Genomic DNA, 27547 nt, shown 5'->3' on the forward strand with positions numbered 1-27547 from the left:
CTTGTGCATAAAAATAATTCATTACAAAATGTATAAACTATTTAATGGTTAAAATGTTTCAAATTATGACAAAAACTAATATAACACGTATATTATTTAGTATTTTTTCGGAGGGGTTGTTGTTGTTATGAATCTATTTCATCAGTTGATTTATAAACAGAGAATGACAATTAAAGCTTATTTCCAGAAGTTATAAAAGGTGACATATTCTTTCTTATTTTTTTTTTAAATTATTAAAATTTCCTTTGGATTCAACATGCCTCCAACGATTTAGCAAAGACAATGATGTTCTCAGCAACATAGCTTGTGAGAAAAAATAACTGTTGATCAATTAATTTCGCCCAGTTGGCAATATTTTACCATTTTTCGGCGACTTCAGGGGACGAAAGCGAATAGCTATAACGGTTGTTACTAGCTGCCTTACATTAATTATTCCTTGTCTGGACTATCTCGGTCAAGCGAAAATTAACCTCAAATGTGCTATGCATGTGTCCAAGAGAAACATCCCTCCCCTTTCAAAATAATCAAATTAAATGTAAAATGTTATTGCAGAGTTTTGTGCTAAACGTCACTGAATGGTATATATTCATTGCATGATAAAGAGAGAAGATCTATTCATCTAATAAAAATCATATTGATTCCCTATTTTGCCCTCTTGAGTGAATAGAATTCTTCATATCTCCAAAACATTCATGCAATAATTGTTTATATACCGAAACAATATGAGGTTAAAATAGAAACCAGTTATTTTCTACCACATTCGACAAGTTTTAAAAATAACTAAACTTCATGTTTATTTTTTAACACATTTTTCACCATAGATGAATAATAACAAAAAGTGATAACCATGAGTAATAAGTATCACAGATTACAGAAAAGACAGGGAATTATGAAGTTTTAGTTCCCTGTCACGTGATGTACTGTCTAGAATCAATCAGATAACGTATTTTAGCATATTATAATGAGGTTTAAAGCGATGTAACCTAAAATAAACTACAGACTCCGAAGGGAAAATCTACCCTGTCTATCCAATACTATAATAATAATAAAAGAAAGTGTCTCCAATCTGTATGAATGATTAATTAAAAACAATGCAGCTCAAGACTTAAGCTAAGACGCAATTGAACACTCCACTTCAGTTTGTTCATATGTATAAAAAGTAAAAACAGTATAATATGTGAAAACTTTAATATATAATTCATATTTGAATATTAGCTGTTTATTGAGAATGCATAATAAGCACATGAAAAGATGTGCGAATTGGATTTTTTAAAATTTATTTATATGAACCAAGCCCCCCACCCCACCCCCACCTCAGCTAAATGAAAATCCTTTTAACAAGACATCTCGTTCTCAATTTCCACACAAACACACACAGGTAAAATAACGTTGCTTGCATCAATCAAAATGCAACCAAAACATTGGCGGTTTCTTTGAATGAAAATTTTCATGGTAAACTGACATTAAAATATTTTCTTTAAAAAATACGCACCTCCTCGTTTCCCTGCGGGAATTGCAGGACTGTATACATACACCATTGGAGGAACTGCTGATTTTACTTAAGATTCTTTACCTTTATCAATATACACTGTATTAATTTTTAAAAATGTATTTAAGTTTACATGCATGTACACATGTAGATATTAAATTTATTTCATTTTATATTATTTTTCAACCTGCTTTCCCTTTGTTGTTTTTTTTATGTTTGTTTGTTTGTTTTTATTTTATTTTTTTTTTCAATTACGAAAAGGTCGGTATTCTATATCGATGAGAAATACATGTACTTACCAACTGAGGAATAATTTAAATTTAACGTGAAAGGGATGCCATACATTTTTAAGTAAAAAATACATAACACAGTGTTAGTCGTTAGATTTCTTCAAAGTTTTACATTTTGTGAATAATGCACAGGTTAAGAAATTAAGCTTGGGGAATAATTTACAGGGAAATAAACACAGATGACATGTAGTTATTTGTTTTTAGAACTTGTACTGAAAAATAATGACGCCACTGTGCCTTCTTTGCTACCCCAGCAGTGTTTGTCGTGTGATTTTAAACTTGTCAGACAACCATTGAAATTGAGTTCAATAAAAATAAACTCCCAAGATACTGATGTACAAGTAACACTAACTGACATAATGCGCCGTTGCTTTATTTTTCTGTTTTTACAGAAAATTGCACGGTATACCCGATTTCGCGGATTCAGCGATACCCTGATATCGAGGACTATACGCGATTTCACAGATAATACCCGATTTCGAGTATTCTCTCCAACCTGTTAAATACCCAGGGGCAGAGAAGATTTTCAAAAAAATGCATTTCCACTAAATATTAAAAAGACCCCACCCTGACATGAACACCTGACCCTGGGCCACAAATTTCACAATTTTGGAAGAGGCATCCTTGATCATCATAACTATGCACTTAGTTTATCTGCTAAATACCCAGAAGCAGAGAAGATTTTCAAAGAATTAACACAATTTCACAGGGGGAGAGAAGATTTTTAGAGAATTTGTTCTTCTTCACTATATGATCAATAGAGCCCTGCCCTAACACCAAACCCCTGACCCAGAGGCCAATATATTCACAAATTTGGAAGAGGCACTCTTGCTAACCCTTGTTCACCATAACTATATACTTTGTTTTGTCTGCTATCTACCTTGGAGCAGAGAAGATTTTAAAGGGGGGGGGGGGATTTTTTAAAGAATGTATGCATTATCACTTATATGATCAACAAAACCCCAACCTAACTCCAGATTCCCTGACCCTGGGGCCATGAATTTCACAATTTTGGTAAAGGGCTTAATGCTTATTACAATCATGCTGACAGTTTGACTCTTAATGTCCAGGAGTAAAGAAGAAGATTTTTAATGTGGTACTAATTTTGATGGTTTTAGCCCCACCCCTCAGGCCCCAGGAGGGCAGGGACCATGAAATTCACAAACTTTGTTCCCCTTCACCCACAGATGCCATATGCTAAAATTAGCTCTGAAATTGGTTCAAATGTTAACACACGACGGACAACGAAAGACAAAACGGATAGCAATAGGTCACCTAAAATTGGAGGCCAGATCCAGCATGGGGAGCAATTGTGGTAGTGTCTATCCCTAGATGCATCAGCTATGTAAGTTTGGACCAGGTAGGGCATATTATTTCTTGCATATGGACCTGCTCCAAAAACTTTGCCTGGTCACTCATCTGGAAATTGAAGATCAGATCAAGCATCCAAAGCAAGTGTGGTACATCCCTAGATGCATCATCCATGCAAGTTTGGTCCAGGAAAGGCTTATATTAGTTACTTGAGAATGGACTTGCTCCTAAAACTTTAACCAGGATGCCAACACTAACTTTGGTTAAAATTGACCCAGTGGTTTTTAGAAGAAGTTGAAAATGTGAAAAGATTACAGACAGACTGATGGACAGATGACTGACAAGGGGTGATCAGAATTCATTTGAGCTTTTAGCTCAGAAGAGCTAAAAAGTAAATGTAATATGTCTAAAATAAAGTACAGAAAGAATAACAATAGTTCAAATTAGTGACTTGCATGTAGAGGACTGTTAACTGTAATTTTTTCCAAATTGCATAAATTAAGTAGTACAAGATATTATTTTGTTAATTACTTACTTGTTACTCTTTGAACTAGTGGAGCAGTAAACTGAAGTCTTCCAGACTTGCCTGGTTGTGCATTCAGACTATTTATCAACATTGAAAGCAAGAGCTTTAAACCAATGTAGTGAATAAGGTTATAATAGTAAAAATTCATTTACAAACATAATTTTTGTTTTAATTATTCTAGTAGATATCAACCTTTCTGTCTCCTCTGCTAACCATTTCCCATGGGCATAAATTCTTGAACATCGTAGCATTGACTCCACCTCTAATGGCAGGCCTTCTGTTGGTAATCGACTGTAACTATAGGAGCTAAAGATCAAGAAATATTAAAGGTTATGATAACTGAATGAAAACCTGTGCAAATCTGAATGGATAATTTATATATTGTCATAATAAAGATTTACCATGTTTGAAAAATATTTGACAAATTAATTGTTAGTTAACTAAACTAATTAACGTTTACCAAACAAGAGGCCCATGGGCCACAATGCTCACCTGAATCACTTTAAAGCCTTGCTGTTCTGCATCAGATATTTTTTACTAATAAACATGCATTTCTATGTAAAATTCTGATCCCCTTTTGTGGCCCCAGCCAATACACAGGTGCCTTGATTTAAATAAAACATAAGTCTACACTACCAGCATATGCTTTAACAATACTAAGATTCATTATGGCTTTGCTGTTTTTGAGAAGAGGAATTTTAAAGATTTTTCATTATATAATCCCTAATGTGGCCCCATCCAACCCCTGAGGCCCATGATCTGAATAATTTACATGTTCACGGTGTAGCACTGTGTGTGTGGATTTGAAATACACAGGTAGGCACATTGTGCCACACTGTGTCTACAAAAATCCCAGCTAATGCTCCCCTTACCGCACCGTGCCTAGGAAATTCCCTCCGTACCACACCGTGTCCATAACATTACAGAGAAAAATTGTTTGGTTCTGATAAAAAACTTTAAAATTTAAAAACAATTAATCACTTTGATTTATATCTATAATTATCATTTTAAAATCCAGAAGACATTGACTGTGCTCTGAATCATACTAATGACATATGTAGTATGATTAAATACCGGTAACAGAAAATTTAGATAGTTTTGAATTTATTGTGCACCCAGATTTTGTAAAATTATTTAGTTACTTTTTTAAAATTATAATTCTTATTGAAATTTTTAATGTCCGAAGAATTTAATTCCATGTGTTCATGCAATGAAGAAAGACTACATAGCATGATCCATCGAGCTGCATTTGTGTTACATGTAGTATACGATCCAAGCTGCCATCTAAGCATTTATATTCCTGAGTGGAACCACCTGACTCGAGCAGTTTGGCAGTGTTTTGAATCTTCTCTGAAAAATGTTTGGAAACTGTGTGAAATCTGTGGCTTTTAATGCAGTCTGAAGTGAAAATCTGTGGGAAACACTATTTAGGTATCATAGATATCATAGATCAACACAGGCTGACAGGAGTCTGGGACATTCTGGGGTGAGTTTCAGATGTGTTCTATTACAAATCTCAAACTTTCAACCACTTGGAAACACTGATTAGTGCTCAGTGGTCATTCTTGACCATATTCCAATTGTATACATGTATACATATATCTAGGGTGTCTTCTATCTATTCCCGCCCGTGTGGTGCAGTGGTTAGAGCGTCTGCTCTAGAGTTGTGGAGTAAGGAGTTGATCCTTACGTCATGGGTTCGAATCCCACTGCGGGACGTGGAAACCGGTCCTTCAGATGAGACCATATAAACCGAGGTCCCATGTCGCAGTAGGTGCTGGCACGAAAAAGATCCCTCACTGCTCAATGGCCCTGAGTGCCGAGTAAAGGTCAAAATTTTTAGCCCTCCACTGGCAAGTGGTGGCATCTCCATGTGAGTGAGAATTCTCGAGAGGGACGTTAAACAACAAACAATCAATCAATCTATCTATTCCCACTTTTTAAAAATCACAATTCCACCTATTCCCACTTGCAAATAACAATAGATGTTTTGATATTTTATTTGTTTTTGTAGTAATTAGGCTAATTACATCCCATCTTAGATTTACCTGTATTTTGTACATTTTAAGACAGAAAATATATAGATTCATGAAAAAAATACAATTTATTTCATTTAAATATATGGATTTTAGAAAATATAATAAAGAGGGTTTCAAAAGAAACATTTTATTATCTTGATTTTAAAACTTAAAATAAATAGATTTACGTAAAAATGCATGTAAATATCATGAATTTTAAAAAATAAAATAGATTAACGGAAAAATATGATTTAACTCACTTAAATATCTGCCTTTCGTTTTTTTCTTTTTCTTTCAAATATTAGTAAAAAGTCTAATTTTTCTTTCCAATATAAGTAAAAAAGTCAGATTTATAATTGAAAAAAAGCCGATTTACCAGTCATCTATTCCAACAGGGGTTAATTAATCACTGTTTTTACAGTAATTGTATGTTTATGCAGTTAATTATTTTTTTTACACATAAATTCCACCTATTCCCACATAAAAATTTACCTTTTCCTGCCTGATTTTCTAAAAGTGGGAATAGGTAGAATAAACCATATCTAGCTGCTACCGGCTATCAGTACTGTGCGTGTACAGTTCATAATGTGTTTGATGATCAGACTACTATATAGAATCATGTCAGAAACATCCATGGCAGATATTGTGAATATATTATCTCAGAGTCATTCTGTTATGTACCAAGCCTTGCAATGATGGGTCTCAAACAACCCAGAAAGAGATTTCTCTTGGAACACTTCACAAACTTCTCCTACAAATAAACTCAAGATTAGCTACCATCGAGAACAAAAATGTAGCGCTCAACAAAAGACTGTGTGATATAGAAAATAAAATGACACATTTACAGACTATAACTGACTCTATATCAGCATTGAATGAAAGACTAAACAATTTTAAGGGCAAGGTCAAGGATGTGAGACAGACCGTGTTGTCCATTGAGGCCAGTGCTCAGTACATGAATGATATGTTCGAGGACGTCAAAGCAAATGCAGACTGAGATCCAGTGTTTTTTTTTTAAACTTTGGGACTGGGGTCTGGGGCCCTCAGCATTTAGGAATTCCAGCATTAATTAGGCTTAATTGGGAATCTCCCAGAAAACCCAGTCACTTAAAAAGCATTGTCAAAAAGCTTTGTTTTTGTCTTTGTATTACTTTAACAAATAATTGTTATAACAAATCAAGACTATCCTTGGTATGAATTATCAAATTACTTGCATCAAGAACAATAGTGGTACGAATTATCTAATTGTGAAGAAATCCAACATGGCTGAACACCAAAACCTGCTTGAACTTCACTGAAAAACATGTTTTTCTTTGGGAAAACTTCCACTACATTTTGGGAAAATACAGGCATATTTTCAACTGGGACTGAGGCCGAATTTCAGCCCCAAATCGACCCTTAAAAAAATCAATGAGATCTGATATTAATTAGAAATGACATAGCCGAGTTAGAGAACAAAAGGCCCAAGGGCCTTTACGGTCACCTGAGTACAATACAACAATTTAGAGGATCCATAAACTGATAAATAAGCTTTGTTGCCCAAAAGCAAGAAAAATAGTATGATAAGCATCAACAAAATAATTGGTATAGAATTTATCTGTCCCCCATTTATCACTATTACCATGCAGACTATTAACAAAATGTCTATTTTTAATCCCAAATTACTACTTCTCACATTGGTCTCTCTTGGCCTTTGAAGAACATTAAAAAAGATAAGTTATTTTTCCCTCACTTTTATTCATCTATTATTTCCAAGTCTACCTAATCATTAAATCTATGAAAGTACTTTTTGTATTATACAATAAATATTCTTGCATAATTCTCTTATTCTATTAACCTTTCAAATACATTATTTACAGTGATTAATTATCAAAGGTGAATGGCAAAGGGGAATAACTTTGCTCAGCAGAATACAAGTTCATAGAGCCTTGGCCAGGACCAGAACACTTGACTAAATAATCCAGGTGTTCAAAATTCTGGTAAAAATACCCTTGCATATTAAAACTTTTACTCTTTTTGCCTCGAATATGCCCAGAAGCATTGCAGATTTTCAAAGAAATGCATGTTCACTATATTATTAAATAAATAAAGTGCCCCCCCCCCCTTACACCAGAACATCTTACCCAGGGGCCATGAACTCACAATTCTGGAAGAAGCACTTTGCTCATCATGACTATACACTTGTTTCTTTGCTTTATTACCAGTAGTAGAAAAAATATTTTGAAAGAAATTATGCATTTTCACTACAAAATCAATAGAGCCCCCCCCCCCTCTTCACCAGAACCCCTGACCCAGGGGCCATGAATTTCACAATTTTGGAAGAGGCATTCTTCCTTATCATAACCATGCACTTTCTTTGTTTGAATAATACCCAGGAGCAGAGAAGAAGATTTTGAAAGAATTTATGCATTTTCCCTATATAATCAATAGAGCCCCGCCCTAACACCAGAACCCTTCACCCAGGGGCCAAAAATTCAAAATTTCTGAGGAGGCAGCCATGCTCATCATAACTATGTACTTAGTTTATATAATATCCAGGAGAGAGAAGATTTTCAAAGAAATAATGCATTTTCACTATATATATCAATTGAGCCCCACCCTGACACCAGAACCCCTGACCCAGGGGCCATGAAAGTCACAATTTTGGAAGAGGCAACTATGCTCATCATAACTATGCACTAAGTTAGTTTATTTAATACCCAGGAGCAGAGAAGAAGATTTTCAAAGAATTCATGCAAATAATCAATAGAGCCCCACCCTAACACCTGAACCCCTCACCAGGGGCCATGAAATTCACAATTTCTGAAAAGGAAGCCATGTCCATCATATCTATGTTCTTCGTTAGTTTATTTAATATCCAGGAGCAGAGAAGAAGACTTTCAAAGAATTAATGCATTTTCACTATATAGTTTATAGAGCCCTAACACCAGAACCCCTGACCCTGGGGCCATGAATTTCACAATTTTGGAAGAGGCACTCTTGCTCATCATAACTATGTACTTAGTTACTTTATTTAATACCCAGGAGCATACAAGAAGATTTTCAAAGAATTACTGCATTTTCACTATATAATCAATAGAGCCCCGCCCTAACACCAGAACCCCCTAACCCTGGGGCCATGAAATTCACAATTTTGGAAGAGGCACTCTTGCTCATCATAACTATGTACTTAGTTACTTTTTTTAATACCCAGAAGCATACAAGAAGATTTTCAAAGAATTACTGCATTTTCACTATATAATCAATAGAGCCCAACCCTAGCACCAGAACCCCTGACCCTGGGGCCATGAAATTCATAATTTTGGAAGAGGCACTCTTGCTCATCATGACTATATACTTGGTTAGTTTATTTAATACCCAGGAACAAAGAAGAAGATTTTCAAAGAATTACTGCATTTTCACTATATAATCAATAGAGCCCCGTCCTACCACCAGAACCCCTGACCCTGGGCCATGAAATTCACAATTTTGGAAGAGGCACTCTTGCTCATCATAACTATGTACTTAGTTACTTTATTTAATACATAAGAGCAGAGAAGAAGATTTTCAAAGTATTAGTGCATTTTCACTATATAATCAATAGAGCCCAACCCTAACATCAGAACCCCTGACCCTGGGGCCATGAAATTCACAATTTTGGAAGAGACACTCTTGCTCATCATAACTATATACTTGGTTAGTTTATTTAATACCCAGAAACAGAAAAGAAGATTTTCAAAGAATTACTGCATTTTCGCTATATGATCAATAGAACCCCACCCTAACACCAGAACCCCTGACCCTAGGGCCATGAAATTCACAATTTTGGAAGAAGCACTCTTACTCTTCATAACTATGTACTTAGTTAATTTATTTGATACCCAGGAGCAGAGAAGAAGATTTTCAAAGAAATAATGCACTTTCACTATATAATCTATATAGCCCCGCCCTAGCACCAGAACCCCTGACCCTGGGGCCATGAATTGGTAGGGGATCAATGCTTATTACAATCATGCCAACAGTTTGACTGCTTGATGTCCAGGAGTAAAGAAGAAGATTTTTAAATATTGCATTAATTTTGGTGATTTTAGCCCCACCCCTCAGGCCCCAGGGGGACAGGGACCACGAAATTCACAGTTTTTGTTCCCCTTCACCCATAGATGCTATATACCAAATTTGGTTGAAATTGGTTGAGCGGTTTCAGAGAAGAAGCTAAAAATGTTCAAATGTTAACGCACGTTGCACAACACACGACGGACGAAAACGCATAGCGAAAGGTCACCTGAGTGACTCTGGTGACCTAAAAAATTAACAGATTATATTACACAGTTAAGTAGCTCTCAAAGTGAATTACAGAAATCAAGGATTGATTATAAAAGCATATCGATGAAATAACCTGGTATTCACTGGCATTCCAAAGAACACAGCGGAGAACTGCAAAGAAGTCCTACGAGATTTCTTGAAAACCAACTGAAAATTCATGAAGAAATCCCTTTTGAGAGAGTACACTGTTTAGGAAAACCAGAGGAGTTCAGAACAAAACCAAGGAACATTGTTGCTAATTTCAGTTTTTATAAGGATTGCGAATTTGTTCGCCCACATGCCCCTCTAAAACTGAAGGGATTCAACATTTGGGTAAATGAACAGTTCCCTTTGGAGGTAGAAAAAAAAATAAGGCAAGTTGTACCCAGTTATAGGGAGAGCGAAAAAACAAAACAAATGTTATACTTGTTGTGGACAAATTGTATATTGATAGCAAGATCTATAAACCAAATGATACGCATGAAAACGTCAGCACCCGGAACTATTCAACAGACAGGATGCCCATGAACTCAAGAAACATACCATGGATGTCCAGAGCACGCGGGGGACCTGTCCATGAAGACAACACTACACCACCGCCTCGTGAAAACACACCAATAAAATAGGAGAGCGCGGAGGGCCAGAAGTCAGCAAACAATTCCATCAAATTTCTTAGTTTAAATGTTTGTGGAATTAAAAACTCAATTATAGAGAATTTCTAGATTTCCCCTCCAAATATGATATTATCAGCTTCACAGAAACAAAAACAGATAATGCTGATGAAATTCAGATGCCAGGTTTTACGTTATTTAAGAAAAATAGACATAGGCTGTCAAAAGTTCGGTCAGGTGGAATTATTTTAGCGTAAGAGATACTCTGGTAAAACGTGAAAATATTTAATGCTACTTGTAAATATATTTTTTGGTTAAAGATTAGTAAATGCATTCTTAATACTGATGAGATGCAATATTTGGTATTGTGTACTTACACCCGGAAGGCAATAAATACGCATCTCCTGATTGCTTTTTAGAAGTAGAGAGTGAGCTTATTTCTGTATCTTAAGATAGTAAATATTTGTTTAATGGGTGATTTTAACGCCAGATTGGGTAACTTACCTGACTGGTTTGAAGTTGATTATTTTCAATTACAACTACGTAAATGTGAAGACATTTTTAAGACAAACATTGAGACCAGAAATATTATATTTGATAATTCTCAAATTCTTCTCAACAGGGTAGTAAAAGACATTCATAATAATAACTTTGGATATAAAATGATTGAATTTTTAAAAAACAATGATATCTATATCTTTAATGGTTGTGCTGGCAGTGATAAATCTGTAGGAGGTTTAACTTTCAAAGGTACCAGCACAGTTGACTATGTAGTTGCCACAGCACATATGTTTGAAGTTATTCTAGATTTTACCGTAATATCACTGATTTTTGTAACTTGTATATGGATGTACACAATCTTATTTTACTTCCGTCCTACTGCTTTTTGTTAAAATTAACTCAAGTATGAAGGTATTGTCAAGTGTAAAACTATGGTCTTCAGATCAAGAGTTTCCAAAATAATGTTGATATATCTAAGGTTAAGGACATAGAAACTCAGTTAGATAGTTTGACCAATATAGTATGGAAACATGCAATATTTGTAAAAACATTATAAATGATGTTACTAATAAGCTATGAGGTATACTTTTAAACACAATTGAATCAACATATGGTTTCAATCGTAGAAAAATTAATCCTAAAAAGAAATGAGATAAATCCTGGTTCAATAGAGACTGCAGATTGGCAAAAAAAAATTTTCATTTGGCAAAGCGATTATGTAACAAAAACTCCTGTTTAGAAAATAAAGCAAATATCAAATTAACAAGATGTGTTTGTGAAACACTGATCCCCCTGTATGACAACTTATATCGAAGGTTAAACTTTCTCAAATGCAATCAAATATGTTGGTACCAAAAGTATGGTCTTGTACCGAGGAATATACCTGTGAAATATGAAAGCCCTAGCAGCAACCATTTAAAAGATATGGAAAAGGTTAAAGTTTTTTAAAAGTAAGTCAAACATCAAGATCAAGGTCAAAATTAATCGTGCCAAAGGAAAGGCCTTCTCACATGAAATACACGTTTTTAAATGTAGGTCAAACTCCAAAGTCACAGTCATAGGGTCAAAGTTGTTGGTATCTTAAGTATGATCTTGTCACAAAGATTGCATATGTGAAGTATAAAAGCCCTAGAACCAACCATTCAAAAGTTATAGCCAATGTTAAAGTTTTTCAAAAGTAGGTCAAACTCCAAGGTCAAGGTCAATGGGCTATAATTGATGGTTTCTAAAGGAAGGTCTTGTCACAAGGATTACACATGAGAGAAAAGAAAGCCCTAGCACCAACCATTCAAAAAATATGGCCAGTGTTAAAGTTTTTTAAAAGTAGGTCAAACTCCTAGGTCAAGGTCAAAGGGTCTAAGCCGTTGGTATCCAAAGGAAGGTCTTGTCACAAGGATTACACATGTAAAGAATGAAAGCCCTAGCACCAACCATTCAAAAAATATGGCCAGTGTTAAAGTTTTTTAAAAGTAGGTCAAACTCCTAGGTCAAGGTCAAAGGGTCTAAGCCGTTGGTATCCAAAGGAAGGTCTTGTCACAAGGATTACACATGTGAAGTATGAAAGCCCTCGCGTCAACTGTTCAAATGTTATAGCCAATGTTAAAAGTTTTTCAAAAGTAGGTCAAACTCCTAGGTCAAGGTCAAAGGGTCAAAGTTGTTGGTATCCAAAGGAAGGTGATGTCACAAGGATTACACAAGTGAAGTATGAAAGCCCTAGCATCAACTGTTCAAAAGTTATAGCCAATGTTAGAGTTTTTCAAAAGTAGGTCAAACTCCAAGGTCAAGGTCAAAGGGTCAAAGTTGTTGGTATCCAAAGAAAGGTCTTGTCACAAGGATTACACATATGAAGTATGAAAGCTTAGCTCTAACCGTTCAAAAGTTATGGCCAAGGTTAAAGTTGAGAAAAATTTTGTAAAACTGGGTCAAACTCCAAGGTCAAGGCCAAAAGGTCAAATATGATGGTACCCAAAGAAAAGTCTTGTCATAAGGAATACACCTGTGAAATATGAAAGCCATAGCTCCAACCAATCAAAAGTTATGAGCAATGTTAAAGTTTTTGCGGACAAACAGACAAAAAGACAGACAGACGGACGGACAGGGCAAAAACTATATACCCCCGAATCTTCGATACGGGGGCATAAAAAGCAAAAACTATAAAAAGATATTGTATAAAAGATTATAAGAAAGACACAACTAAAAAATTGAAATCATTATGCTCTACAAATAGTAGAGATTATTGGACAATTTTAAATGGCCCAAATATGTTAAATCAATGTGCCGTCATTATTAATGCTATGTTTGATTACCTAAAGGGAATTAATGAATGTTCTGATAATGATGAAGAAGATGTTGATGTCTTAAGTTTCCCCACAAACAACCACATATGTGATAATTATTTGAATACTGAGATTAGTGAAGAAGAAATTTTACTAGCTGTTAAAAAATGAAAAATAATAAGGCTGCAGGCTACGATCTATTGTTAAATGAACATATTTTTTCAACAGTGTCTATTTTTTTGCCTGTATACAAAAGACTGTTTAACCCTTTAACTCCCAGTGACACCTTTTGATGCCTTTTCATCATCACAGATATTTAACTGTTGGCGTTTTGTAAATAATTGGGATACAACAAAACGATTGATATTTTCTGAAACTAGAGAAGAAACTAAATATTTTTTTCCTCTGCAATGTTAAGAAATTATCGTAAACTTGAAGTGAATATTGCATATCATTGCAGGAAATTGATAAAATTAAGCATAAATGACTGATTTTGTGCTATATTCTGTTGGTTCTATCTTAATTACAACACACAATAAAATAAAAATGAATGCTGTTACTAGAAAGATGTGCATTTTAACTACATTTTTTATTAAGAACATTATAAGGTACGTGCATCTGTTACAGAGATATTTGACGTCATTTGATGTTTTACATGCACAATGAAATCATTTATGGACATAGTGTGAAACAAACTGACTTCTTTAATATATGGAACAGATTTATTATTTTATAACTTTACCATTTTCCTTATTTTCAAATTTATTATTAAAAATGAAAAAAAAATATAGCATATACAGACACGTGCCATTAATATTCGGTCAACATGGCATCTTGTTTACGTTTGAAAACAAAAGTACATACTCTGAGTCTCCAGTTTTTCGTAATACACGTCATTGATAACGAAGTGTTCCAGATTTAGATTTTTAGTCACATGATGTATCACATGATAATTTGTTGTCGTCTGTAGTTCCACGTAAGTTGTCAGAATCACGAATTTGAAAATATGGGTAGAAAAGGGCGAGAGCTTGGGATGGAGGCGAAAAATATCATTATAGATTTGATACAGAATGGTCTCTCCCGTCACAAGGTCAGTGAGATGTTGAAAATTCCAAAATCAACAGTTATCGATGTAGCAAGAAAGTTTTTTACCACAGGGTCAGTGGAAAACAAAGCAAGAAGTGGGCGACCAGCGAAAGTGAAGGAAAGGGATTATCGTGGTTTGGAAAGGCTCGTGAAAACGCATCGTCGGGAATCATTGAGTGACATTACATCAAAGTTTAACGAAGGCAAGACTGAAACTGTAAGTAATCGGACTATTCAGCGTCATTTACATAAACACGAATACAGAAGGTGTGTGAGTAAGAAGAAACTCGTAGTGAAGGAAAAAGACTTGCATGGTGGAGAAAAGGAGGTGGACAGTTCAGAATAACTGGAATAAAGTAATATTTTCTGAGAGCAAAATTATGATTGGACATGACCAGCGAGTTCACATCTGGCGCAAGAGAAACAAAGGTTGGAGACCCAATCTTGTTCAACCCCGGACATTGCAACCCAGGTACGAAGTAATGATATGGGGCTGTATCTCTTGGAATGGTGTGGGGAAAGTTACCCTGGTAAATGGAAACATTAATGCAGCAAAATATCAGGACATTCTGGAAGAGAACCTGTGGCCAGTGATAGCTAGACATTTTCCTAGGGGTGGATATTTCTTCCAGGACGACAATGCCCCCGTTCACCGGGCCAGGTCTACCCAAGAATATATTGCTCGGAATGGCATAAACTGCTTAAGTTGGCCTGCCCAGTCACCAGATATTAACATTATAGAGAACCTTTGGTTACTGGTGAAAAGAAAGCTTCAGGGACGTTTATCCTTTATTAAATCTAAAGACAATCTCGTGGAGGAAATTCGGGGCATTTGGACAAGCATCAGACCTGAGTATGTTCAAAACCTCTACAAGTCCATACCAAGCCACATATTAAATGTAATCAGGCTCAAGGGACATCTAACGAAGTATTAAGAAGTAAGTTTAACATAAATTATGTTTTTATTAGTTTATTTTATTATAGCGAATGTTTGAAAATTGATACTTTCGTTTTCATATGTAAACAAGCCGCCATGTTGACCGAATACTTATGGCACGTGTCTGTATATGAATCTTTCTTTTAAACAATATTTTAAGTTTGCCTTTTTCTAGTATTTTAAATGTACATATACTTTGAAAAGAAAAGTGCATTTTTATTAAAGTGACACGCAGTCAGCATTTATTTTTTTATGATTAAAAGATGAAAAAACTGTCACAATAAAAAAACCAGAAGTCTCTGATGAGACTGTAGCTCTACTTGTTGTACTTATAAAGGAAGATAAAAGTAGCACTTGGACTTGAAACTTTGCAACAGCAATAAATAGAATAATGATCTTTGGTTTACTCTCTTTTTGTGGCAAGATTTATTGCAATCAGACTAAAACTGTAGGAGGAGTAGCCTTTTAAAACAATTTTACAGAAATTTGGATTTAAGTAACCATGGCGACATTATTCATTAAAATCAAAAAACAAAAACGACAATCATGTATCTCAGTGTAGTCTACTTGTATGCCAAGTTATACTGAAATCAGACAAAAAGTGTAGGAGGAGTAGCGATTTGAAAGTATTTCACAGAAATTTCTATTTTAAGTAACAATGGCAACACTGTTCATCGAAATCTAGAACTAGTAAAGAGAATTATGTATCTTTGTGTAGTCTACTTGTTTGCTAAGTTATAATGAAATCGGATTAAAGCTGTAGAAGGAGTAGCATTTTGAACATATTTCACAGAAATTTCTATTCTTAATTACCTTTCTTAGTCCATTGAAAGCAAAAACTGATACACAGAATTCTGTATCTTATAGTCTACTTGTTTGCCAAGTTATATTGAAATCAGATCAAAACCATAGGTCAGGAGAAGCGTTTTGAAGGTTTTTCACAGAAATTTCTATTTTTAGTAACCATGGCAACACCGTTCATTGAAATCATAAACTAATACAGAGAATTAATTAGCTTTTTTATAGTCTACTTTAGTGCCAAGTTATAATGAAATCAGACCAAAACTGTAGGTGGAATAGTGTTTTGAATGTATTTCAAAGAAATTTCTATATTTAGTAACTATGGCAACACCATTCATTGAAATCAAAAACCGATATATTTAAGCATTGAATTCTTATTTTTGGATGTCGTCTGTCCTCCAACACACTTCCACTTTAGCGCGGTATGATAATTTGTCGGCACGGCCAGGTGTGTTACAGGGCCGACAACATCCAAAAATAAGAATTCAATGCTTATATTTACATTCTCTAATTTTCTCACTTCATAATTGTTTATTTCATTAATCTTTATTATGAATTTAGCGCCCCTCAGAACTTGTGTGCCTAATTGATGTAAGAGCCATTTGTGCCATTGGAAAGTTAAATAACGCAACTGAACATTGCGAGAGAAAAAAAAATCACAAATCAATTTTAAACGCACAGTTGTTGTGAACAGTATTTTAAGTAATTTAACACGCTCATTTTTTTTTAAAATTTTTTTTTTTATATATTAAATTGAGTCAAAACAAAATTCATTTTGGTGTTCCAAATATTGAAAATGCATATAGTTCTTACAGGTGTATTCTACCACGTGGTGACAAGGTTTCGCGTGTGTTACAGAAATTTGAACGTCGTAAATTTCTAATGGATTTCATAAAAAAAATTACACTGAATGTAAATATAGAATTATGTATCTTATTATAGTCTACTTTAGTGCCAAGTTGTATTGAAATCAGATCAAAACAGTAGGAGGAGTAGTGTTTTGAAAGTTTTTCACAGAAATTTCTATTTTTAGTAACCATGGCAACACCATTCATTGAAATCAAAAACTGATACACAGTATTATGTTTATTAGTGTAGTCTACTTATGTTCCAAGTTAAATCACAAGAGGCCCACGGGCCACATCGCTCACCTGAGCACTTTAGCTAGGAAAAAAGCAAAAATAAGTTTAATATTGCAATGCTTAAATGCATAAGTGGTCCCAACCTACCCCTAAAAGGGATGGGTATGATCTGAACAAAATTGAATCAACACTAACTAAGGATGCTTACATATTTTTTTGGACTAACTGTGACTTTTTTCCTACAAGTTTAAACTTTCATTGTGGCCCCTACCTGCCCCTGAGGGTCATGATTTGATCAAACTTGAATCTACACTATCTGAGGATGCTTCCATATAAATATGACCAACCATGGCTTTGCTGTTCTTGAGAAGGAGATTTTTTAAGATTTCCCCTATATATTCCTATGTAAAACTTTGATCGTCCATTGTGGTCCTACCCTACACCCAGGAGTCATGATTTGAACAAATTTGAATCTACACCACCTGAGAATGCTTCCATATAAATATGATCAATCATAGCTTTGCTGTTCTTGAGAAGAAGGTTTTTAAAGCTTTTTCCTATGTATTCCTATGTAAAACTTTGATGGCCCACTGTGGCCCCACCCTACCCATGGGGGTCATTATTTGAACAAACTTGAATCTCCACTACCTGAGGATGCTTCCATGTAAATATGACCAATCAAGGCTTTGGTGCTCTTGAGAAAAAGATTTTTAAAGATTTTCCCTATGTATTCCTATGTAAAACTTTGATCACCTACTGTGGCCCCACCCTACCCCTGGGGGTCATGATTTGAACAAACTTAAATCTACACTACCTGAAGATGCTTCAACATAAGTTTCATATTTTCCAACACAGCGGTTCTTGAGAAGAAGATTTTTGAAAGATGCCATAAATTTTTAATGAATTCGTAATTATCTCCCCTTGGAAGAAGGCTAAGCCCTTTCATTTCTTCATTAAAATAAACTTAAATCCCCTTCACCCAAGGATACTCTGTGCCAAGTTTGGTTGAAATTGGCCTAGTAGTTCTGGAGAAGAAGATGAAAATGTGAAAAGTTTACAACAACAACAACAACAACACCAATGACATGGAAGACAACGACTAACAATGGACAAATTTTGATCAGAAAAGCTCACTTGAGCCTTTGGCTCAGGTGAGCTAAAAATCGGACCAAAACTGTAGGAGAAATAGCGTTCTGAAAATTTTTTTACAGACAAACAGACAGATGGACGATGGTCACCTTATTAATGCGTAAGCTCTTCTGGTCTCTGACCAGTAGAGCTAAAAAATCAAAAGGATCCATACTTATAATGGAAATCACTGTGAATACTAATAGGTCTTTAATTTTCTTGTCGATGAAGGATATATTTTTGTTACCTGCACACATTGCATGTAAATGAAACAATAATTTTTTTTTCCTTTTTTTCAAATATAAAATAAAGTTTTGATGTATAGGAACATGAAAATGAACTGAAACAAGAGGCCCATGGGCCACAATGCTCACCTGAGTAAATTGGCCTGGCTGTTTTACACCTGATTTCCCCTCTTGAAGTACTTATTGTGGCCCCGCCCTACCCCCAGGGGTCATGATTTGAACAATTAGAATCTACACTACTGCAGGATGCCCTCTAAGTTTTAGCTTTTCTAGCCCAATGGTTCTTGAGAAGAAGATTTTTAAAGATTTTTCTTAAATATTTTAATGTAAAAATTGGATTCCCTATTGTAGCCCTTCCCTACCCCAATGGGTCATGATTTGAACAATTTAGAATCTACACTACCCCAGGATGCTTCCACATAAGTTTCAGCCTTTCTGGCTCAGTGGATCTTGAGAAAAAGATTTTTAAATTTTTTTTCTACATATTTCAATGTAAAACTTGGATTCCCCATTGTGGCCCAGCCCTATCCCCGGGGGTCATGATTTGAACAATTTAGAATCTACACTACCCCAGGATGCTTCCACATAAGTTTCAGCTTTTCTGGCCCAGAAGATCTTGAGAAGAAGATTTTTAAAGATTTTTTCTACATATTTCAATGTAAAACTTGGATTCCCTATTGTGGTCCCGCCCTACCCCCGGGGGTCATGATTTGAACAATTTAGAATCTACATTACCCCAGGATGCTTCTAATGAGTTTCAGCTTTTCCGGCCCAGTGGTTCTTGAGAAGAAGATTATTTAATAACCCCACCTTATTTTTGTCTTTTCTTGATTATCTCCCCTTGGAAGGGGGCTTTGTCCTTCATTTTAATAACATAAACTCCCCTTTACCCAAGGATGCTTTGTACGAAGTATGGTTAAAATTGGCCAATTGGTTCTTGAGAAGAAGTTAAATGTGAAAAGTTTACAGACGGACAGACAGATGGATGGACAGAAGGATGGCAGACTGACGGACATATTTCAATGTAAAACTTGGATTCCCCATTCATCGAGATGACCTTTTAAAAAGCAGTCTTTCGAATATTATCATGTAACATCACGCAATATATTTTTATTTTGTTCTTTAATCATTATTGTTAAAATCTTTCTTCATATGGAACTGCCTTAAATGTACCTGTATAACTACCTGGGATGTGCATGTTTGATAGGTACATTATAGGCATACCTGAAATATATTTTTTGGCACAGATTCTTATGTACAAATTTGGTATACATGTAGGCATAAGTTAGGTAGACTTGTAGGCACATTTTAGGTATGCCTCAAGTTGTGTGCCAATATTGTGGTTTTTTGGTACCTTAACTATGTCCATTATTAAACATAGGTACATTTTAAGCATACTTTAGGATTTTAGGAATACTTTTGGCACAGCCTTAAAGGTAATTTGAAGTTAGATACTTAGGTACTTTTTAGGTATGCCTAAAAGGTACCTATGTGATAATGTGCCAATATTGTGCATTTTTGATACCTAAATAGTGCCCATAATTAAATATAAGTACTGTATAGGCACATATATAGGCATACTTTAAATATACCTGTTTAATTTTTGTACCAATCTGGTACCTATACTTGAACAAGTGGTTCCAATCTTGATACCTATGGCATACTTTTTTTGTGCCTTTTATCATCCAAAACAGGCATGGCTTATCTGTACTTTTTTTGGTAGGGACATACATCTACCATATCCATGAGATAAAAATGAGCTTAACATTTCACCTTATCTACCACATCTTTGAGATAAACATAGGTAATCAGAGATTACAGAGTTCACCTCAATGAATATTGTCTTTAAGTAAGGCAAAGTCCCACACTAAACTAATAATCTTGGAGTGTGCTTCCCTAGATGCAACATTTATGCAATTTTGGTCTGATAGGGCTTGCAGTTACTTGGGAATAGACTTATCTGAAAACTTAAAATTAGTCACTCATCCAGAAAATGCAAGTCAAATCCAGCATCCGTAGCAAGTTTGAGATTGTTCATCCCTTGATGCATCATCCATGCAAGTTTGGTTCAGATAGGCCTTATAGTTACTTGGAAATGAGATCTGCTTCAAAAATTTTAACCTGGTTACTCATCCAGGTCATATCCAGCATCCAAAGCAAGTCCAGTAGTGTGCATCCTTAGATGTATTATCCATGCAAGTTTAGTCAATACAGGGCTTATAGTTACTTGGAAATGACATTTGCTCCAAAACTTTAATGTGGTTACTCATCCGGAAAATGTAGGTCAGATCCAGCATCTGAAGCAAATCCAGTAGTGTAAATCCTTAGATGTATCATCCATGCAAGTTTAGTCAATATAGGGTTTATAGTTACTTGGAAATGAGATCTGCTTCAAAAACCTTAACCTGGTCACTCATCTGGAAAATATAGGTCAGATCCAGCATCTGAAGCAAGTCCAGTAGTGTGCATCCTTAGATGTATTATCCATGCAAGTTTGGTCAATACAGGGCTGATAGTTACTTGAAAATGAGATCTGCTCCAAAATCTTTAACCTGGTTACTCATCCGTAAAATATAGGTCAGATCCAGCATCCGAAGCAAGTCCAGTAGTGTGCATCCTTAGATGTATCATCCATGCAAGTTTGGTCAATATAGAGTTTATAGATACTTGGAAATGACATCTGCTCTTAAAACGTTAACCTGGTCACTCATCCAGAAAATATAGGTCAGATTCAGCATCCGAAACAAGTCCAGTAGTGTGCATCCTTAGATGTATCATCCATGCAACTTTGGTCAATATAGGGCATTTAGTTACTTGGAAATGAGATCTACTCCAAAAACTTTAACCTAGTCACTCATCCAGAAAATATAGGTCAGATCCAGCATCCAAAGCAAGTTCAGTAGTGTGCATCCTTAGATGTATCATCCATGCAAGTTTGGTCAATATAGGGCTTATAGTTACTTCGAAATGAGACCTGCTCCAAAAACTTTAACCTGCTCCAAAAACTTTAACCTGCTCCAAAAACATTAACCTGGTCATTCTTTAGCTGAAATTGCAGCATCTGAAACCTTGACTGGTACAATAAAACACACTAGAAGCATCCTCCATGCATCTCTGACTAATATAAGCCATAGAAGTACTTGAAAAGAAAACTGCTCCAAAAACCTTAACCTGGGACGCCGACGCCAACACTGATGCCAAAGGCATTACATAAGCTCCCCCAACTTCGTTGAGGTGAGCTAAAAATGAGCTTAGCATTTTACCTATGTGCTTTTTCCAAGTATTGGAAACATCTCAATTCAGTATCCTCTGGTAATGGCAGATCATCATCTACAAACATATCATTATAAAAATTAGAATCTACACTCATAAAGGAAGCTTTCATGTGTTGTCTTTTCTGGCTAAGTTGTTTTTGAGATTTGTAATGACTACACCATATTTTGTTTACTTCTTAATGATTTCCCCTTAAGAGAGGACATGGCTTTACATTTTAACAAACTTGAATCCTTTTCACCCAGGGATGTCTTTGTGGCAAGTCTGAATAAGTCCAGTTGCTCTTGAGAAAAATTTTAAAATGTGAAAAGTTCACAGATGACATTTTATGAAAGGCAAAGCAACATTTTTTGAACAGAATATTTATTGAGCCTTTGCCTCTGGTAAATCAAAATAAAACTTTGGTAATTTTAAATATGCCCGACGGTAAAACAGTTAGGGCAAGCGTAGTTAACCAGTTTCATTTTTGTAAAAATATCTATTTACTGTACAGCTCCCTTCACCTCTCAAATATCATTTGAATTCTGCTTATAATGTTACACTCTTCAGTAAACTCCTTAAAAATTTAGTCTGCATTTTCTCCACATCATAAGTTTATTTAAAAAAACTTGAAAGGAATATTTTTTATCTTTACCTAACTTCCCATACATCGATTGGGATCAATATTCCAAACTTCTTGAAATTTTTCCAACAAAATCGGACATCCCGAGCCTTTGAAGTGACAAAAATATGACCTCACGTACAAAGTTATGTTTACTGAGGATGCAAATGATACTTTTGTTGTATGGAAAATGCATTATATTCTTGTTTGAATATTTGTCCTAGTAAGTTGTTGCTATGCCTAAGCCACCATGCTGCTATGCACTGCATAGGGTTACTGGGAATTTAGAATTTTTTCATGTGGCCCAATAAAATTTCTTTGAACAATGTGCAAATTTCAACCTGAATTTCCTCTGTTCGTACATGTTGTCTATAGAGCATGCTACGCAAGCAGCACCGCTTGCTGCACTCACTATAATTTCTACATTACACCCTTATCTACTGGTTGTGAGTGGGATGGCTCTTTTATCATACTCGTGACAGGAACCATTCCCTCAGAGCCTGCATTTCATTATATAGATGTACGTAAGTTTGTTTATTAGTTTATCTGTTGTTTAACATCCCTCAACTCATGTTGAGACGCCACACTTGCCAGAGTAGGGCTGCAAATTTATACCTATACTCGGCACTCAGGACCATTGAGCAGTGAGGGATCTTTTTAGTGCCAACACCTACTGCGACACAGGACCTCGGTTTATACGGTCTCCTCCGAAGGACCGGTCTCCACTTCCCGCAATGTATTCAAACCCGTGACCTAAGGATCAGCTCCTTACTCCGCGACTCTAGAACAGACGCTCTAACCACTGCACCACATGGGCAACTACATGTACATAAGAGAGTTGTCCCAAAATTCCATAGACAAGTGTATTTTGTAGGAACCCTGTGTTATAAATTAATGAAACTTTGTACAAAGATTAAATCAACAATAACTAAAAATTTTATGGACAAACACGGAGTTATTACACTGATTTACCCTATTTAAATAAAAAAAAGTTCATTGTCTGGTGTAAGGAGTAACCCAAAATTGCAATTAAAATTAGTATATTATATTTAAAACCTCATGAAAAAGTATTTAATACTCAAAATTTGGGGAATAGAAATAAAAATCCTTACAACTGTATTATAAACTATGTTTCTTTAAATTTTGGTGTATGTGTCTTAAAGAATATGAATTTTATAATGTTTTATATCCACCAGTTTGAAATCCCACTTGTTGAACAAGAGGCCCATGGGCCACAACGCTCACCTGAGTAACATTGGCCCTGTAATATATATTGTGGCCCCGTCCTATCCCTGGGGATCATGATTCAAACAATTTAAAATCTACACTACACCAGGATGCTTCCTTGTAAGTTTCAGCTTTTCTGACCCAGTGGTTCTTGAGACGATTTTTAAAGATTTTTCCTATATATTTCAATGTAAAACTTTGATTCCCCCATTGTGGCCCCCCCCTACCCCGGGGGGGGGGGGGGTCATGATTTGAACAAATTAAAATCTACACTACCCCAGGATCCTTTCATGTAAGTTTCAGCTTTTCTGGCCAATTGGTTCTTGAGAAAATTTTTAATTACCCCACCCTATTTTTGTCTTTTCTTGATTATCTCCCCTTGTAGGGGGCTTGGTCCTTCATTTTAACAATTTAAAATTCCCTATACCCAAGGATGCTTTGTACCAACTTTGGTCAAAATTGGCCCAGTGGTTCTTAAGAAGAAGTTTAAAATGTGAAAAGTTTCCAGACGGACAGAAAGACAGATGGACGAACAGACGATGGAAAACAGGTGATCAAAAAAGCTCACTTGAGCTTTCAACTCAGGTGAGCTAAAAATAGTGGCTTGATTGACACAGACAATGCACCTGACTGTGTCAAATGTTTTGATCCTTAATTCACTCTTACAGATATGCTTACAGATACGCATGTCATAAATGTTTGATATATATATGGAAATGATTTCTGGTCCTTAGTATATTAAAACAAGAGGCCCAGGGGCCACATCACTCACCTGAGCACTCTGGCTAGGAAAAAGCAGAAGTCAGTTAAGACTTGAAAAAAGTTTTGATATAAAAGTGGTTTGAAGGGGGGGGGGGGGGGTGTTGATTTGAACTAACTTGAATCTATACTTCATAGTTTTGAATTAATATGACAAATAATGGCTTTGCTGTTCTTGACAAGACAATTTTTATTGACATATCATTTGTATTCCTTTGTATAACTATGATCCCCTCTTATGGCCCCTCTATTCTCCTGGGGAGTCATGATTTGAACAAAATTTGAATCTACATTACCCGAGGATGCTTCCATTTAAATATGACTAATCATGGCTTTGCTGTTCTTGAGAAGATTTTTTCCAGTGTATTCCTATGTAAAACTTTGATTGCCCATTGTGGCCCCACCCTATCCCCCGGGGGGTCATGATTTGATCAAACTTGAATCTACACTACCTGAGGATGCTTCCATATAATTTTCATATTTTCAAGCACAGTGGTTCTTGAGAAGATTTTTAAATGATGACATTAATTTTTTTATAATTCATAATTATCTCCCCTTGGAAGAAGGTGTGGCCCTTCATTTGAACAAACTTGAATCCCCTTTAACCAAGGATACTTTGTGGCAAGTTTGGTTGAAATTGGCCCAGTGGTTCTTGAGAAGAAGAAGAAAATATGAAAAGTTTACGACAATGACGACAACGGACAAATTTCGCATCAGGTGAGCTAATGACTGAAATGGTTTTTCCAAGTATGTGAAGAGGGAAAACACAAAAAAAGACTGGCTGAAGAATCGATCAAGAGTGACACTGTGCAACTCCATTGAAGGTCATACGAAACAATGTCCTGAGCATTTTGATTTATACATAGAAATGCGTTCATCTGAGCTACTTTAATAAGCCTGTAAATATTTTTTGGATTTTTTATGCAAGGTAGTGGCAGCAGAGTCGATCTAAATCACTTGATTGCAAAAATAAACTTCAACTGATGCGGCTCATCTCCCTTTGTTTACCGTCAGCAAGACCCAGTTGCTGTTCAGCGCTGTGCAGTGTACTATATGTATACAAAAGATAATGTCATTTTGCAGCTGCATATCATTGACAGCTGCTTTTTCAATAAAAATGGAACTCCTAAATTTACTTACCTTGTCATTGGTCATTTGCAAAATTATTTTGTTAATAAAACATTCTGATTGTACACACAAGTACTCTGAAGTTGACATTTAAAAAGATGCTTGAGTTTCTGATTGACAATATCTATGTGGTTTTTGGAGATCAGGTCTTCCAACAATCTATTGGAATTTCCATGGGTACCAATTGCACCCCGTTATTAGCAGACCTTTTTTTGTATTCATATGAAGCAGAATTTATCCAAAATCTTGTACATGAAAAGAAGAAAACACCTTCATCACCTGCATATGGGGTATATATCTCTCAGTTGATTTGATACGCAAGAGCATGCTCTACATATGTACAATTTCTAAAACAAGGTAAATTACTGACAAACAAGTTGATGAAACAAGAATATCAGTTGTCTCGTTTAAAGTCATCATTTTGTAAGTTCTATGGTCGATACAATGACAAGGAGCACACGGCGGGTGTGACCAGTCGACAGGGGATGCTCACTTCTCCATGGCACCTGATCCCACCTCTGATGTTTGGAGGTACGTGTTTGCTCTGCTCTTATTTTGTATTGTTTAATGGACTTTTGAGCTTGAATACTGTTCATTATCTCCATACATTTCATGCATCAACAGACAAAGTTTGATGATTCTAAGCCAGTTGGTACCTGATATATTTAATTAAAGCCATAAAATTTCAAAAAAGGACATTTAGTGAAGCTACCCAAGAAAGGAGACCTGGGACAATGCAAGAACTGGCGCGGCATCATGCTCCTCTTTGTCCAAGCAAGATCCTGACAAGAATAATACTGGAAAGACTCAAAGATGCTATAGAAGAACGACTTCGTCCAGAACAGGCAGGCTTTAGAAAGGACAAGTCCTGTACAGACCAGATCGTCACTCTATGTATAATAATCGAACAGTCACTGGAGTGGCAGTCAACACTGTATCTGAACTTCATCGACTTTGAAAAGGCCTTTGATAGTGTTGATAGAAAAGTCATCTGGAAGCTACTACAGCATTATGGAACGCCTCCTACCTTTATCAACCTCATACAACAATTGTATGACGAGGCTACATGCCAAGTCATCCACAATGGAAAGCTTACAGAAGCGTTTGAGGTGCAGACAGGGGTTAGACAAGGCTGTCTACTGTCACCAATGATTTTTCTAGTGGTAGTAGACTGGATCATGCGGGAAACAACTAGAGATAGCAAGACAGGAGTCCAGTGGACTTTCACTCAGTGTTTGGAAGACCTCGACTTTGCAGACGATCTATGCCTTATGTCCCAGAAGTATGAGCATATGCAGCTCAAGACAAATAGGCTTGCAAAGGAAGCAGCAAAGACAGGTCTACAGGTGAACATCGACAAGACAGAGGTAATGCGGCTCCAAAACAAACAGCAAACACCAATTACACTTGGAGAGCACAAACTGAAAGATGTAGACTCCTTTACATACTTAGGCAGCATCGTCACAATCACTGGTGGAACAGATGAAGACATAAAAGCAAGAATTAATAAAGCGAGACACGTCTTCATCACCCTCAAGCCTGTGTGGAAATCAACAGCACTGTCCACACCCATAAAACTCCGCATCTATAACACCAATGTCAAGTCTATGCTCCTCTACAGGTCTGAAACATGGAGAGTCACCAACACCACCTCCAACAAACTACAAACCTTCGCAAACAGATGTCTGCGCCACATACTAAACATCAGATGGCCAGAAAATATAAACAACAAGAACCTGTGGGAAACAACAAACCAAGACCCAATCACTAAACAAATAGCCCGTAGAAAGTGGCGGTGGATTGGACATACCCTCCGAAAACCATCGGGAGACATTACACGCCAAGCACTCGAGTGGAACCCCCAAGGCAAACGGCGAGTTGGGCGTCCCAGGACAACCCAGGTCACGTGAAGAGGAAATCAGACAGTGTGGACATAGCTGGGAACAATTGAAAAAGGCTGCTCAAAACAGAGTGCGA

General features: G+C 35.9%; 1 protein-coding gene across 1 annotated transcript in view; it reads right to left on the bottom strand.

Annotated features, from left to right (window-relative positions):
• LOC133192081 (uncharacterized) overlaps positions 1-27547 on the bottom strand; it is a 506856-nt gene that overhangs the window by 273527 nt on the left and 205782 nt on the right. Inside the window, exons 14-16 of the mRNA XM_061327935.1 lie at positions 21846-21912; positions 3809-3922; positions 3626-3693 (exon numbers count right to left, since the gene is read on the bottom strand). Of these exons, the coding sequence (XP_061183919.1) occupies positions 3626-3693; positions 3809-3922; positions 21846-21912 (249 nt within the window). The remainder of the gene's footprint in view (positions 1-3625; positions 3694-3808; positions 3923-21845; positions 21913-27547) is intronic.

The sequence above is a fragment of the Saccostrea echinata genome, unplaced genomic scaffold (assembly GCF_033153115.1).
Source record: "Saccostrea echinata isolate AGI-Se365-2 ecotype Australia unplaced genomic scaffold, CSIRO_AGI_Sech_v1 ptg000025l, whole genome shotgun sequence".
NCBI lineage: Eukaryota > Metazoa > Mollusca > Bivalvia > Ostreida > Ostreidae > Saccostrea > Saccostrea echinata.